The sequence below is a fragment of the Molothrus ater genome, chromosome 23 (assembly GCF_012460135.2).
Source record: "Molothrus ater isolate BHLD 08-10-18 breed brown headed cowbird chromosome 23, BPBGC_Mater_1.1, whole genome shotgun sequence".
Lineage (NCBI taxonomy): Eukaryota > Metazoa > Chordata > Aves > Passeriformes > Icteridae > Molothrus > Molothrus ater.
This window is the reverse complement of record NC_050500.2, coordinates 3,363,457-3,376,563: the sequence shown is the minus strand read 5'-3', so window position 1 is coordinate 3,376,563 and position 13,107 is coordinate 3,363,457. Positions and strand designations below refer to the sequence as shown.

The 13,107-nt window shown below is 55.1% G+C and overlaps 1 protein-coding gene across 2 annotated transcripts in view; it reads right to left on the bottom strand.

Annotated features, from left to right (window-relative positions):
* TP73 (tumor protein p73) overlaps positions 1-13,107 on the bottom strand; it is a 35,518-nt gene that overhangs the window by 5,811 nt on the left and 16,600 nt on the right. For both annotated transcript variants that reach the window (XM_036396405.2, XM_036396406.2), the window contains 7 exons: positions 4,251-4,437; positions 4,042-4,157; positions 3,348-3,457; positions 2,287-2,429; positions 1,486-1,574; positions 1,054-1,178; positions 259-413 (listed from right to left, as the gene is read on the bottom strand). In XM_036396405.2, coding sequence (XP_036252298.1) covers positions 259-413; positions 1,054-1,178; positions 1,486-1,574; positions 2,287-2,429; positions 3,348-3,457; positions 4,042-4,157; positions 4,251-4,437 — 925 coding nt within the window. The remainder of the gene's footprint in view (positions 1-258; positions 414-1,053; positions 1,179-1,485; positions 1,575-2,286; positions 2,430-3,347; positions 3,458-4,041; positions 4,158-4,250; positions 4,438-13,107) is intronic.

Genomic DNA, 13,107 nt, shown 5'->3' with positions numbered 1-13,107 from the left:
TTTAAAAGACCTTGAAACTGTACATCTGTAGCCATTTTGCAGTGCTTTTCTTGTGTGCAAAGTCTGGTGTAGATGGTGTGCTCAAGTTTTGATACGATAATAATAAACAACTAGCTGAAGACTGAAAAAATCCAGTGCATCTCCTTTTCCTGACACAGAACTGCTCCAGGAGGGTTTCCCCCAACAGGGAAATCAAGAACTCGATAATAACCCCCACTCCTGGGCAGGGAGATCCCAGCCTGCTGGCAGAGGACGTACCCATGGGGCCCAGGCTGGGTGCAGAGCTGGAGCCGTGCTGGGCAGGCTGTCCCACCAGCTGGTTCACAGAGGGCAGCTTGTTGATTCCTCCTCCGTGGACTTTGTTCATGGGGGAAAGGACGGGGCCGTAGGAGGAAGGAGTCTGCAGCTGGCTCCTGTTTGGGGAGGGAACACTCTGGTCAGACTGGGGTGGGTAGGGTGGAGCTGTCCTGCTCTGTCTGGAGCTCGGTCCCAGCCCATCCAGCCTCCCTAGCAAGGGTGCTCAGGGGCTGTGGGGGTCTCAAGGGGCTGCAGGGGCCTGGGGGGCTGTAGGAGCCCCAGGGGCTGTGGGGGTCTCAAGGGGCTGCAGGGGCCTGAGGGGGCTTTAGGGGTCTCAGGGACTGTGGGGGTCCCAGGAACTGTGAGGGTCTCAGGAGGCTGCAGGGGCCTGGAGGACTGGGAGGTTCTCAGGGACTGTGGGTGTCTCAGGGATTGGGAGGGTCTTGGGAGCTGAGAGGGTCTCTGGGACTTTGGGGGTCTCATGTGCTCTGACAGTCTCAGGGGCTGTGGGGGTCTCAGGGGCTGTGAGGGGTCTCAGGGTCTGTGAAGGTCTCAGGGCCTGTGAAATTCTCAGGGGCTGTGGGGGTCTCAGGGGCTGTGAAGGTCTCAGGGCCTGTGGAGGTCTCAGGGTCTGTGAGGGTCTCAGGGCCTATGGAGGTCTCAGGGCCTGTGGAGGTCTCAGGGTCTGTGAGGGTCTCAGGGACTGTGGGGGTCTCATGGAGTTTTGGGGGTCTCAGGGGCTGGGGCAGGACTCACTGCCTCTGATGGAGCTGCTGCTGCTGCTGCCGGTAGGAATCCACCAGCTGCTGTGGGACCAGCTCCACCAGCTCCAGGCTCTCCTTTATCTTCATCAGGATCTCAAAGTTCTCCCTGCCTCGCACCTGGAGGAGGGAACAAGACAGGACTTTGCTTTATTCCCATCCCACGTGGCCAATTCCTCATTCTCCCTTTTTTCCACCCAGACTGGCTGTCACTGTGGCCAGGGACTGTTTGGGATGCCTCAATCCCTTGGACACGTTTGTCCATGGATGCTTTTGCTCCTATTCCCAAGGCCCCTGCTGTCCTACAGGAGCCTGTGCAGCCCCAACCTGCCTGACATCCCCTCCCCAAGGTGCTTCTGGCAGAGGGGACAATGCCACCGCTGTCCCAAATGGCTTTCTGACCCCATTGCAGCTCACCCACACTTACAGGCACGTAGTACACCTCCTCCTCCCCATGCCTCCGTTTCTTAATGCCAGTGCCCAGCGCTGGGATGCCCTGGGGGCTCTGCTTGAAGGCTGGAAAGAGGGGGGAAGAGAATAGATATAGTCGTGTGTAACCGTGTTCACAGGGGTCTTAGGAGGGAAGACCCCTGTGAAGAGGGAAGAGACGAGGATCTGACTTTATGTTTCAGAGGGTTTGATTTATTATTTTATGATATATATTAAAACTATACTAAAAGAATAGAAGAAAGGATTTCATCAGAAGGCTAGCTAAGAATAGAATAGGAAGGAATGATAACAAAGACCCTCTGTCCAAGCCAGCTGGGCTGTGATTGGCCATTAGTTAGAAACAACCACATGAGCCCAATCATGGATGCACCTGTTGCATTCCACAGCAGCAGATAACCATTGGTTACATTTTGTTCCTGAGGCCTCTCAGCTTCTCAGGAGGAAAAATCCTAAAGAAAAGATTTTTCATAAAAGATATCTGTAACAGTCATGGGAGACAGGACATGGCAGGGAGTACCTCAAGCTGTGCAGGATGCTAAAACCATTCCCTTGAGGCCTGGCATGGGTGTGTCCCTTTGTTATTGTCAATAATAAATAAACATATCTGGCCATGAGAGCCATGCCCAGGCATCTTTGGGCTCTACGAGGAGAGGGGTGGAGTCCAATTTATGAGATTTAGTGGAGGAAAGTCAAAGCATCATCCCTGAGTGTGGATTTGAGCCCAGACTTGTGGAGCACAGGGATTTTTGGAGCCCCCCAGCCCTGTCAGGGCACTCACTGCGCTTGTTGGCGTTGCCATTCTTGGCCGTGCTCTCGTTCAGGGCTTGCTGCTCTCGGAAATGATCCTCATCAGCTTTCCTATCCCTGCCGGGACAGGCACAGATCCGCCCCTCGAAGGATCTCCTCCCCAGGACCTGGCCGCTGGGAGAACAGCACAATCAGTGGCCCTGCTTCCCCTTGGGAAGGGCAGGAACCACATCAGCGACCCTCAGCGAGCCCCTGAGCAGCTGGGGGCAGAGGAAGGCTCCAGCTGACCAGTCCCTGGTCCCTCCATGCCAGCCCCTGTCCAAGCTGGCAGAGGGGAGCATTGCTGTGCTAAGAGCTGGGGCTGCCCCATCCCGTTCCCTGGGTCTCAGGTTGCTGTTTGATATTTGCTGCCCTGAGATGTGCAGGGTGTCTCTGCTTCGGCCCGTGCGGCTGAAGAACGAGTCTGGACTCTTCACTTTTCCGTCTTGAGGCTGTTTATTAATTCTTATCTATAAAATTTTCTTCCTGCCCAGCCGAGATCTGCTCAGCAGGGCAGCCACAGGCACTCTGACCGCCCCCGAGGCGGTGTTGTCCTTTTATACTATAAACTAGATTTAACATATTTACACTTAACTCCCAATACCCATCACCTATGTTAGACAGTGCACTTCTACTCTAAACCAATCCCAAAGTGCCAACATCACTGCAGAAAATGGAGAACAAGAAGAAGAAGAAGAAAGGCTGGACATGCCCAAGTTCCTCCATCTTGTCCCCATAACCCCCATACCAAAAATCCTAAAATCTACATTTTCACCCTGTGATACTTTTATTATTACAGCATTCAAACCTGTGTGACTTTCACGTCCTCATACAAAGTTGGCAACTTGCTCCAAGGGTCAAAATCAAATCCCCAGGTGTTCTGGGCTGGGTGCCAGGGTCTCTGAGCCCCCTGACGGGGTCCTCGGCAACTCTGGACACCCAGAGGGATGCACTGAGTTCTGACACCTGGGGAAGCTCCCTGCAAGGGAGGGTTCCTTCCCCAGCCCTCCCACGATGGGCGGGATGCCCAACCCTGCTCCCACAGCCACTCACTCTCTCGTCTCCAGGGTGATGATGATGAGGATGGGCCTCCTGTTCATCCCTCCCACGCAGCTGCTGTTGCACATGAAGTTGTACAGGATGGTGGTGAACTCGGTCCCCACCTGGCCGGGAGGGGAGAGCAGGTGCTGAGTGGGGAGTGATAGGGGGAGGCAGGCTGGGATCCCCAGGGTGTGAAGAAGAGGAGGGGAGGTAGGCTGGGATCTCTGGGGAGTGAAGAAGAGGAGGGGAGGCAGGCTGGGATACCCAGGGTGTGAAGGAGAGGAGGGGAGGAAGGCCAGGATGCCTGGGGAGGGAAGAATCAGGGCTGGACCCTCTGGCACAGGGCTGGTGCTTTAGCAGGATGAGCTGGGGAACACTTGGGATGGTCCCAGCTGGAAAAAGGGGACTGTACAAGGATTGTGGGGGCATCCAGAGAAGGAGCACCTGGGTAAGGGTACTCCCTTCCACAGGTACCTGTGGAAGCATCCCAGTGATATCCTGTTACACCCCACTTCCCAAGACCAGGCTGCTCTGGGATGCTTCACAGGGCTGGGAGCCGCAGGTTCTGGAGTGTAGCTGCCACCAGTGCCAAGGACGAGCACAGAGTGGTCTCAGATGGTGCCAGGGCAAGGGGCACACTGGGCCCAGCAGCCCAAACCAGGGAGGCAGGGGCTGCTCCTCGTCCCTGCCACGAGCAGCCGGGTACCTGTGGGGGCTCGTAGGGCACCATCACGCTCTGCCGCCCTGTCACTGGGTCATCCACGTACTGGGACAGGTTGTTGCCCTCCACCCGGATGAGGTGGCTGGCAGGGGCTGACTGGCCTGCAAGGAAAACCTCCCGTTAGAGCCATGGCTGCCCAGGGTGCCCATCCTGAGCACAGGAGGGCAGTGACACCAGGGACATGCAGCCCTCACCATCATTGAAGTCACGGCCCAGCTCGTGGTTGGGGCAGCGTTTCACCACCTCGGTGACGTGCTCTGCCTTCTTGTAGACGGGCATGGCCCGGATGATGGTGCCAGGGGGTGGTGAGGTGGACACCTTGATCTGGATGGGGCATGTCTTGGCAATCTGACAGTAGAGCTTCTTCAGCAGTGGGGAGTACTGGAAAACAGGAGACATCCCTCAGGTGAGCATCCCTTGGCAGGTGGAGGGTGCTCCTCCATCCAACCTCAGCTTCCTCTGCTGCTCTGGTGCAAAGGCAGGGCTTCCTTCTCTTCCCTTTCCCTGGAAATGTTGAAATCTGGCAATTTCACCCATGTAAACCAGATACAGCAGGGAAGGGTTTCCCTGATGGGCAAGGGGTCTACCAGAGCAGGGCACCACTGCACTGAGACAGAGGGAATCTCATGGAAAACAGGAGACATCCCTCAGGTGAGCATCCCTTGGCAGGTGGAGGCTGCTCCCCCATCCAACCTCAGCTTCCTCTGCTGCTCTGGTGTAAAAGCAGGGCTTCCTTCTCTTCCCTTTCCCTGGAAACGTTGAAATCTGGCAATTTCGCCCCCACTGTGTGGTATCTGCTTTCCATGTACACCAGATACAGTCACCTCTTGGGGCAGGGAAGGGTTTCCCAGGTGGGCAGGAGCTCTGGCACCACTGCACTGAGACAGAGGGAATCTCACTGGAAATCACCAAAACCCTCATTTGTCCATCACTAAGCCCATTTTGGAAATATTCCCAAGTCTGTTCTCGCACACAGAGCACACTCAGAGCACTGACACATCACAGCCTGAGGAAAACATGCTTGGTGCCATTAGCAGATGATTAGGCAGGACCTGGGAGCTTAGTTCTGACACAGATGGGTTTGTCCTGATCCTGATTCAGGACAGCCTTTGCAGCAGCAGTGGTTCATGGAGGGGACAGGGTAGGGACAGGATGGGGACCACTGCCTGGGCTGGCTGTGGGAGGAGGATGCTCTGTGGCAGCTGGAGGCAGTGCCAGCAGTCATTGCTGAGCAGAAAATGGTGTGTGGCCACCAAATTCCTCCCTGTGAGGGCACAGTGAGTTTTGCTTGGTGGCAAACTTGTCTCACAAGCCCCTTGGATGGGGGATGCTCTGTGGGCTGCAGTGTGTGCCCCTCCAGAGCAGGGCTGGGGAAGGAGAGCCTGACCTTCACCTTCCAGGAACTGCCCAGGTGTGGGGATGTGCAATTCCCTTCCACCTCAGCCGTGCCATGCTGTTTTCCATCTCGCAAGGAATGTGTTTGCTGTACACCAGCCCACCCCTGTGCTCGGAGCAGCCCGTCCCTGCATGGCAGGGCATGTTCCTGCTCCAGGTATTTTATCTCATCCCCACAACACAGAGCCCGGTGCCAAAAAAATACCACCGTGCAGAGAGTGTTTGTGGGGATGTTAAAGCTTGTCCTGAGCCATCCAAATACAGGTGTGCCAAGGACAGGCTCTGCTCTCCCTGTGCCAGGCAGTTCCTGAGCTGGGGCTGCCCAAAACAGGGGCTCAGCACAGGGCTGGAGGGTGTTCAGGGGCTCAGTGATGGCTCAGTGCCCATTTTCCTGGCTGTGAGCATGTCCCAGTGCAGCTGTGGGTCAGGCAGGAAGGATTTGTGTCTCCCAGTCCTGCTGCCCTGGATACAGGAGTAGATTCACCCATGGCTGAGAAAGCTGCTCCCAACATCTGGACTGGGACAGGGCAAACGACAGAAACCATTTCTGGGTTTGTCTCATTCAGGTGGTCTCTGTGGAAGTTCTGGGAAGATAATAAAGGGTAGAGGATCTACCAAAGCAAACAGCAGCAGCTCCTGCAGCTCCTCCAGCACTGCACTGGTGGTGGCCAGCTGCAGGTACCAGCTCAGTGGTGTGTCCTGGGTGTCCCAAGGTCAGAACCTGCTCAATGGGGTGTCCTGAGTGTCCCAAGATCAGAACCTGCTCCATGGGGTGTCCTGGGTGTCCCAAGATCAGAACCTGCTCAGCACTGGGGGAGCAGGAAGATGCTGTGGTCACTGGAGGGTGGTGGCTGAGAGGTGTAACATGCACTTGAGCCTGACAACAAGAATTAATCCTTATTTTTGTAGGCACTTGGACTCGCCCAACAAGAGAGGATGCTTGGAAACCCCTACTGAAATCCCCAAATTTTGCACTCATACCGGATGATGCTGACTACACCTTGACTCCATGGCCAGGTTGGCTTCCTGGGTGTGATCCTGCATCCCCAGCAGGGATTCTCAGGGATCAGGCCTGAGCTGGAAGCGTGGGTTCCACTCACAATGTGGTGACTCTGCTCTGCCTGGCTGGAAACTCCCATGTGGCTGCAGCCCACGGGACCCACTCACCCACCACAATGGGGTTTAACACCCTCGTTTAGAGGAGCCACCGTGGCAAAACAAGGGTTATTTGGAGGGGGCTCTTCCTTGCCAGGTGTTAAAATACTGACAACTCCTGTCAAAGGATCTTTTCATGTCGACATTCCCGGGCAGCCCTCAACATGCCTGGGAACTATAACTGCTCTGGAAGAGCAGAGGTGCATTATGGCAAGTTCTTTGGTAACAAATTCTCTCATTATACCATGTTATGACATGGATAAATCTCTGTTAAATAGCAGAGTGATGCCCTGCAGGGGGAAGGCGGCCGCTCCGTGCAGACTTGCCTCTGCTGATAACCTTATCGTGTCCCAACAGCTCCGGGATCGCCTTCAAAGATCCCTCCACAATAACAAACCATTCTTTTAAGGAACTCCCTGCTGATAATTCTGGGCAAGAAAAGTCCAGGCTGTGCCCTGGGCGGCCGTGCTGCTGATTCCTCTCCCTGTGGAGCCGTCCTGGGCCACATCTCCAGCTGCAGCCAGGGCAGAGAGGTCCCACAGAGCCAGGCTGCTCCTGGTCATCGCAGCCAGCATTGTGTTTTTGGGATGGCAGGTTCTGCTCATGGCCACCAGGACAACCAGCATTGTGTTTTTGGGATGGCAGAAGGTTCTGCTCATGGCCACCAGGACAACCAGCATTGTGTTTTTGGGATGGCAGAAGGTTCTGCTCATGGCCACCAGGACAACCAGCATTGTGTTTTTGGGATGCCAGGAGGTTCTGCATGCCCAGCTTGGCAATGCACACTCTCTTTAGGGGACAGCAAAACCTGCACTGTGTAGAGTGCCCCTGGACAGACACCTCTCTCCTCTGTTATCTGTATTTGATAATTATCAGCCCCATGCACATCTCTGCTGGGCTCTGCTGAATCACCTGAGGTCCTGGTACCTCCCAGCACAGCCATACCCTGCACAGCACCCTGCAGGAACCACGGGCACCATGTGCTGCTCAAGTGTAACATGAGGCAGTGGCAGAGCAGAACCACCAAAATGCTGGGATTTAATCTCAAGCCAGCGCTGCTGTTTGGCTCTCTGTGTGCCAAGGATGTGCTCCTGCCACCTGCATGGGGGGAACCTCAGTCTGCTCACCCACATCCTTCCCATTCTGCAGTGTTTAGACAAACTGACCTCTCAGGATTGGCCACGTGTGGCAGCTGGGTCACAGCCAGAGCTCAGGTCAGCTCTGGCCAGCTTGCTGCTGGGCATAGGAACAACATTTTGGGGCACCTGAACCCCTTCCTGGCATGTCCAGACCTCAGCTCCAGGATTCCTTTCACACCTACAAAGAAGCCAGGGTATGTTCTGCCCTGGGCATCTCCTGTCTGTGTCTCCACACCCTTTTCAACCCTGGGGACGTCTGGTGTCTGTCTCCACGGTTACATTAGGAGACTCAGGTCATCTCTGTTCCTGGAACACATTGGAGACTGTCTGTTATTGAGTATTACCATGTGTTTGAGGAACACAAATGGTTTCTGTGGCTTGTGGATGCTGGGTTGATTGAACCAGCACAGAGCAGCAGCAGCACTGACAGTCTCCCCTGGAGCCTATGGAAACACACAGAACCTCTGTTCCTTTGGGATTTCCTGCAGCTTCCAGTGTTGCCCTCAACTTCTGGGCTGGTACTGTGATGCCAGCTCTGTCTCTGTCCCTTCCCTGCTACTGCTGTCTGTCCAGAGTACTAGGAATAAGCCAAAAAATGGAAAAACCAAATTATTTAACTCCTAGCAGCCTATCAGCTCTATTTCCCCAAGAGCTTGGTAACACAAGGGGCCTTTGGACGTGTTTGAAATGCAGCTGCTTTTTTGGGTGAGATGAGACCATGCTGCACCACTGCCAGATGGAACAGGACATAAACCAGTCACTCCATGGTGCCACTGGCCACTGTGAAGCTTCACCATGGTTATCCTGGTTATCCTGGTGCTGCTGCCCCAAGGAAATGTTCTGGACACCACAAGATTCCACTGGGTGAATGCCCCACAATAGCTCCTGGATGTGGAGCCTCAGCATCCATCGCTGCCCACCCTGAGAGAGCACCAGGAGATGGCTCCAGAGGCTGCTCAGCCCCAGGGCTGCCTCCCCATGCAGGAAATGAGCAGGGAGAGGTCGTTTTCCCCATGGATGCTGACAGCCTCACACAAAAAATAACCTGAATCCTCTGCTGGAAAGCCTTCCTGGCCAAGTCCATCTCGCCTGGCCGTCCCTGGGCAGCAGAACCGCTAGGAGGATGTGTCCCAACAGATTTGGAGCTGATAAAATCTTATTTATCTTCAACTGTTGACACCTAAGCGTCTAGACTTGCCTGTTGGGGAAGGCGCAGCCAAGGCCTCCTTTCCCTCTAGAAGGAAATGATTTGCTCAACAATTGCTTTTTCCACAAATCCTCCCCTCCTCCTCCTCCTCCTCCTCTTCTCCTACATTCCAGGCTTCTCATTAGCTTTACTCAAGACGTGTCCAGGACTGCAGTCAATGGATCCCCAGTAAAGCCACTGGCCTGGCAAGGGGGAGAGAAAGAAAAGCGCTGCCTCCGGCTGCTAATTTCCTTGCACTCCCCAGCAAGCAGCTGCAGAGCTGCATCCTGGGACAGGTTGGGGCAGATCTCAGGCGAGAGGTGATAATAACGTGTCTGTCATCTTCCCCGGACATGTAGCATCTTGCAAACCGCAAATACCGTTAACCGGCTCGGACGAATCTGTTACGACAGATCCTGGAAGACGTGCCGGCGGCACAGCTAATTTTTTTTTTTTTTTTTCTCTCTCTCTGTCTAATTTTTTTTTAATAACTATTTTTTAATCACCGGCCTGTAAACTCCTCACTGAGCTGGAAATTCCTCCCCGAGCTGCTTGTTGCTCATTTACTACGAGCCAGGTTTGAGTACGACTGGTGGTTGAGAGGAGAGGGGAGTGTCCAGCGGGGCCTGAGGTACCTGTCCAGCACACAGGTGGGCTGAACAGGGGGATATTGCCCTGGGGATGGCTGTAAGAAGTACCCTGGTGCCCTGTGCCTCCAGTCCCTGCACCACAGCGGTGATGGATTGAAGAGATGGCCATAAGAGATGCCCCAAAACTCATCTTCCTGTGCCTCTAGTCCCTGCACTACAGCGGTGATGGATTGAGGTGATGGCCATAGGGATGCTCCAAAACCCATCTCCCCATGTCTCCATTCCCTGTGCCACAATAATGATGGATTAGGGTGATAGCCATAAGGGATGCTCCAAAACCCATCTCCCCATGTCTCCATTCCCTGTGCCACAATAATGATGAACTGATGGCCATAGGATGCCCCAAACCCCATCTCCACACATCTCCATTCCCTGTGCCACAATAATGATGAACTGATGGCCATAGGATGCCCCAAACCCCATCTCCACACATCTCCATTCCCTGTGCCACAATAATGATGGATTCGGGTGATGGCCATAAGGGATGCCCCAAAACTCATCTCCCCATGTCTCCATTCCCTTTGCAGTGGGAATGGATTGAAGTGATGGCCATAAGGGATGTCCCAACACCCACCTCCTTGTGCCTCCATTCCCTGTGCTACAATAATGATGGGTTGGGGTGATGGCCATAAGAGATGTCCCAAAAGCCATCTCCCCATGTCTCCATTCTCTGCATCACAGCAGTGATGGATTGGGGTGATGGCCATAGGGATGTCCCAAAACCCATCTCCCCATGTCTCCGTTCCCTGTGCCATAATAATGATGAAGTGATGGCCATAAGGGATGCCCCAACACCCATTTCCCCATGTCTCCATTCCCTGTGCCACAATAATGATGGATTAGGGTGATAGCCATAAGGGATGCTCCAAAACCCATCTCCCCATGTCTCCATTCCCTGTGCCACAATAATGATGAACTGATGGCCATAAGATGCCCCAAAACCCATCTCCACACATCTCCATTCCCTGTGCCACAATAATGATGGATTCAGGTGATGGCCATAAGGGATGCCCCAAAACTCATCTCCCCATGTCTCCATTCCCTTTGCAGTGGGAATGGATTGAAGTAATGGCCATAAGGGATGTCCCAACACCCACCTCCTTGTGCCTCCATTCCCTGTGCTACAGCAATGATGGATTGAAGTGATGGCCATAAAGGATATCCCAACACTCACCTCCCTGCGCCTCCAGTCCCTGCACCACAGCAGTGATGGATTGGGGTGATGGCCATAGGGATGCCCCAAAACCATCTCCCCATATCTCTGTTCCCTGTGCCACAATAATGATGGGTTGAAGTGATGGCCATGAGGGATGCCCAACACGCACCTCCCTGTGGTCCCAGTCCCATGGCAGTAATGCCTTGGGGTGACACCAAGCCACCACCAGCTGTGCCCAGCACAGGGGGTCTCAAGGCACTCAGCAGAGCCCCCTGATCACCCCAGCCATCATCAGCTCTGTGCCCCACAGGTCCTCCAGCCCTACAGACCGCTGAGGTCTCGGGGCCCTGCAGCAGAGCAGCACATGGAGGCTCCCTGTGCTCCAGCCTGTGTTCTTCTACCTTAATTAGCATGCCATTACTGCTAATTGAAATTCCTTGGTTCATCCCCAAAGGACTCCTCTCCCTGCCTTCCCCAGTGAGCACATCCTTAAAATAACTTCCAGCGGGGATCTCTCTCACTCCCTGCTGATCCAGCGCTGGCACTCTGAGGGTTTAATCTCTTCTGGTAGGTCTGACTCCCTCTGTGTAGTGGATACTCAGATCCCCTGTCCAAGCCAAGCCCAGAGCTCCCTCCCACTCAAAAACGGAAGCCACAAATCCAGCAAGGAGGTTACTTCACCCTGCCAAGGGTGCAGGGAGCAGGCTGGGAGGAGAGGGAAGGGAAAAGGAGGCTGAGTTGGCCTTGGGAATTGCTGCTGGGAAGGAAATGCGAAAAGCAGCACAGCAAGAGCAGGATTTAGGGGGGAACCACTGGCTCTGGAGCATGCCAGGAGGGCTGTGCCATGCAGGAGGGGCTGCTCCTCTGCTCTCTCTCAGCCGCTGCCCGGGGTGGGCACAGGCAGTGTGTGGGTTTGCCAAGGGCACACCAGCATCCTTTCCCCCTCCCGTGCAGCAGAGATCAGGGCTCCCAGCCCTCTCCCACCTCTCCTGCCAGGGAGCTTTGCCTTCCCCATGGAGCAGCATTGCCAGGAAGCCATTCCCTTGACCTGTGCATACCAGACACGTTCAAGATAGTGGAACTGATAGCGGGATCGTGTTGGAACATCACACACCGAATTCCTTTGCCTTTTTTCTTAATTCCATTGTGTCTGGAGCTCCTGGAGCCTCATCCACACCCTGAGAGAGCTGGTGGAAAGCCTCCAGTGGTTGGCTTCGATGGGCTCTGGAGCAAGCTGGTGCTGCTTTCCTACTTCTGGCACACCAAAATATCCACACTCATCTGCACAGCTACTCAGGGTGTCCTCAGCTGTTTCTGCCCAAATCATCTCCAGGCCTTGGCTGTTGGACAGCAACCTCCCTGGGATATGGGAATGTGCCAGAGAGAGTTTGCAGAGGGGGTTTGTGGTACAGAGATGCTCCTGAAGAATTTTCCCTCCTCTTCATTATCTGCCTCTACCCCAAGAAACCACAGACAGTGACCAGCAAGGGGAGAACCTGCCTCCCATCCTCCTCACTCAGTCAGGACCGGAAAAAGCGTTTCAGCTTCCCTGTTCCCATGCTCCAGCTGCAAGATCTATCAAGCAAGTGGAAGCAGCTCCACGCTGCCATGTCCCACTGGCTGAGCACTGGGATGCTGTGGGTGGCTGCTGGACAGCCATCCGTGGGAGCAGGAGCAGCTCTCCTCCTGCCCAGCCTCCCCCTCGCAGGCTCTTTTCTCCCCGAAACAGCAACAAGACAACCCCGGGTGTAGTTCCACGGGTGTATCAGAGACTCCCCTTCCTGCCTGCTCGGGGGTTTGTCCATCTCCTCCCGGCTCCAGGAGCTCCACACTTGAGCTGGAGCCCCCACGTCCCTTTGCAGCCCGCCCGCGGGAAGCCAAAGACCCCATTAACACCTCCGCATCTCTGGCACATGCGACAGCGCTCCGCCGCCAACCCGACTTGAGAAAAATCCTAATTATCCGTCAGTTACCAGCTGGCTGGCGTGGCGAGGGGCTGCGGCGAGAAAACCACGGCGATGGGGCCGCTGTGGCTGCAGCGTGTCCGGGCAGCGGAGCCGCCGGGGCCGGGCAGGATGCCGGCGTGCCCCGGCTTGCCGTGCCGCAGCTCCCCGTGCTCTGCCTGCCCGAGGGGGGCTTCCAAGCCGCAGGGAAAAGCTTCTTTTCGGCATCTGGCCGTTGGTCTCTGCGATAAGAAGGCCATTAAAAATGAAAAGGGAGGTGGGAGCGGGTTGGAGGGCTTCCCATAGGATGGGCGGGCGCGGCTGCTGCTGTCCAGGGCTGGGGGCAGCAATGTCACCCATCACTGCTCAGAGTCCCTCTGCCAGGACAGAGATGTGTAATGTCAGCCCCAAGGCTTCACCTTCTCCA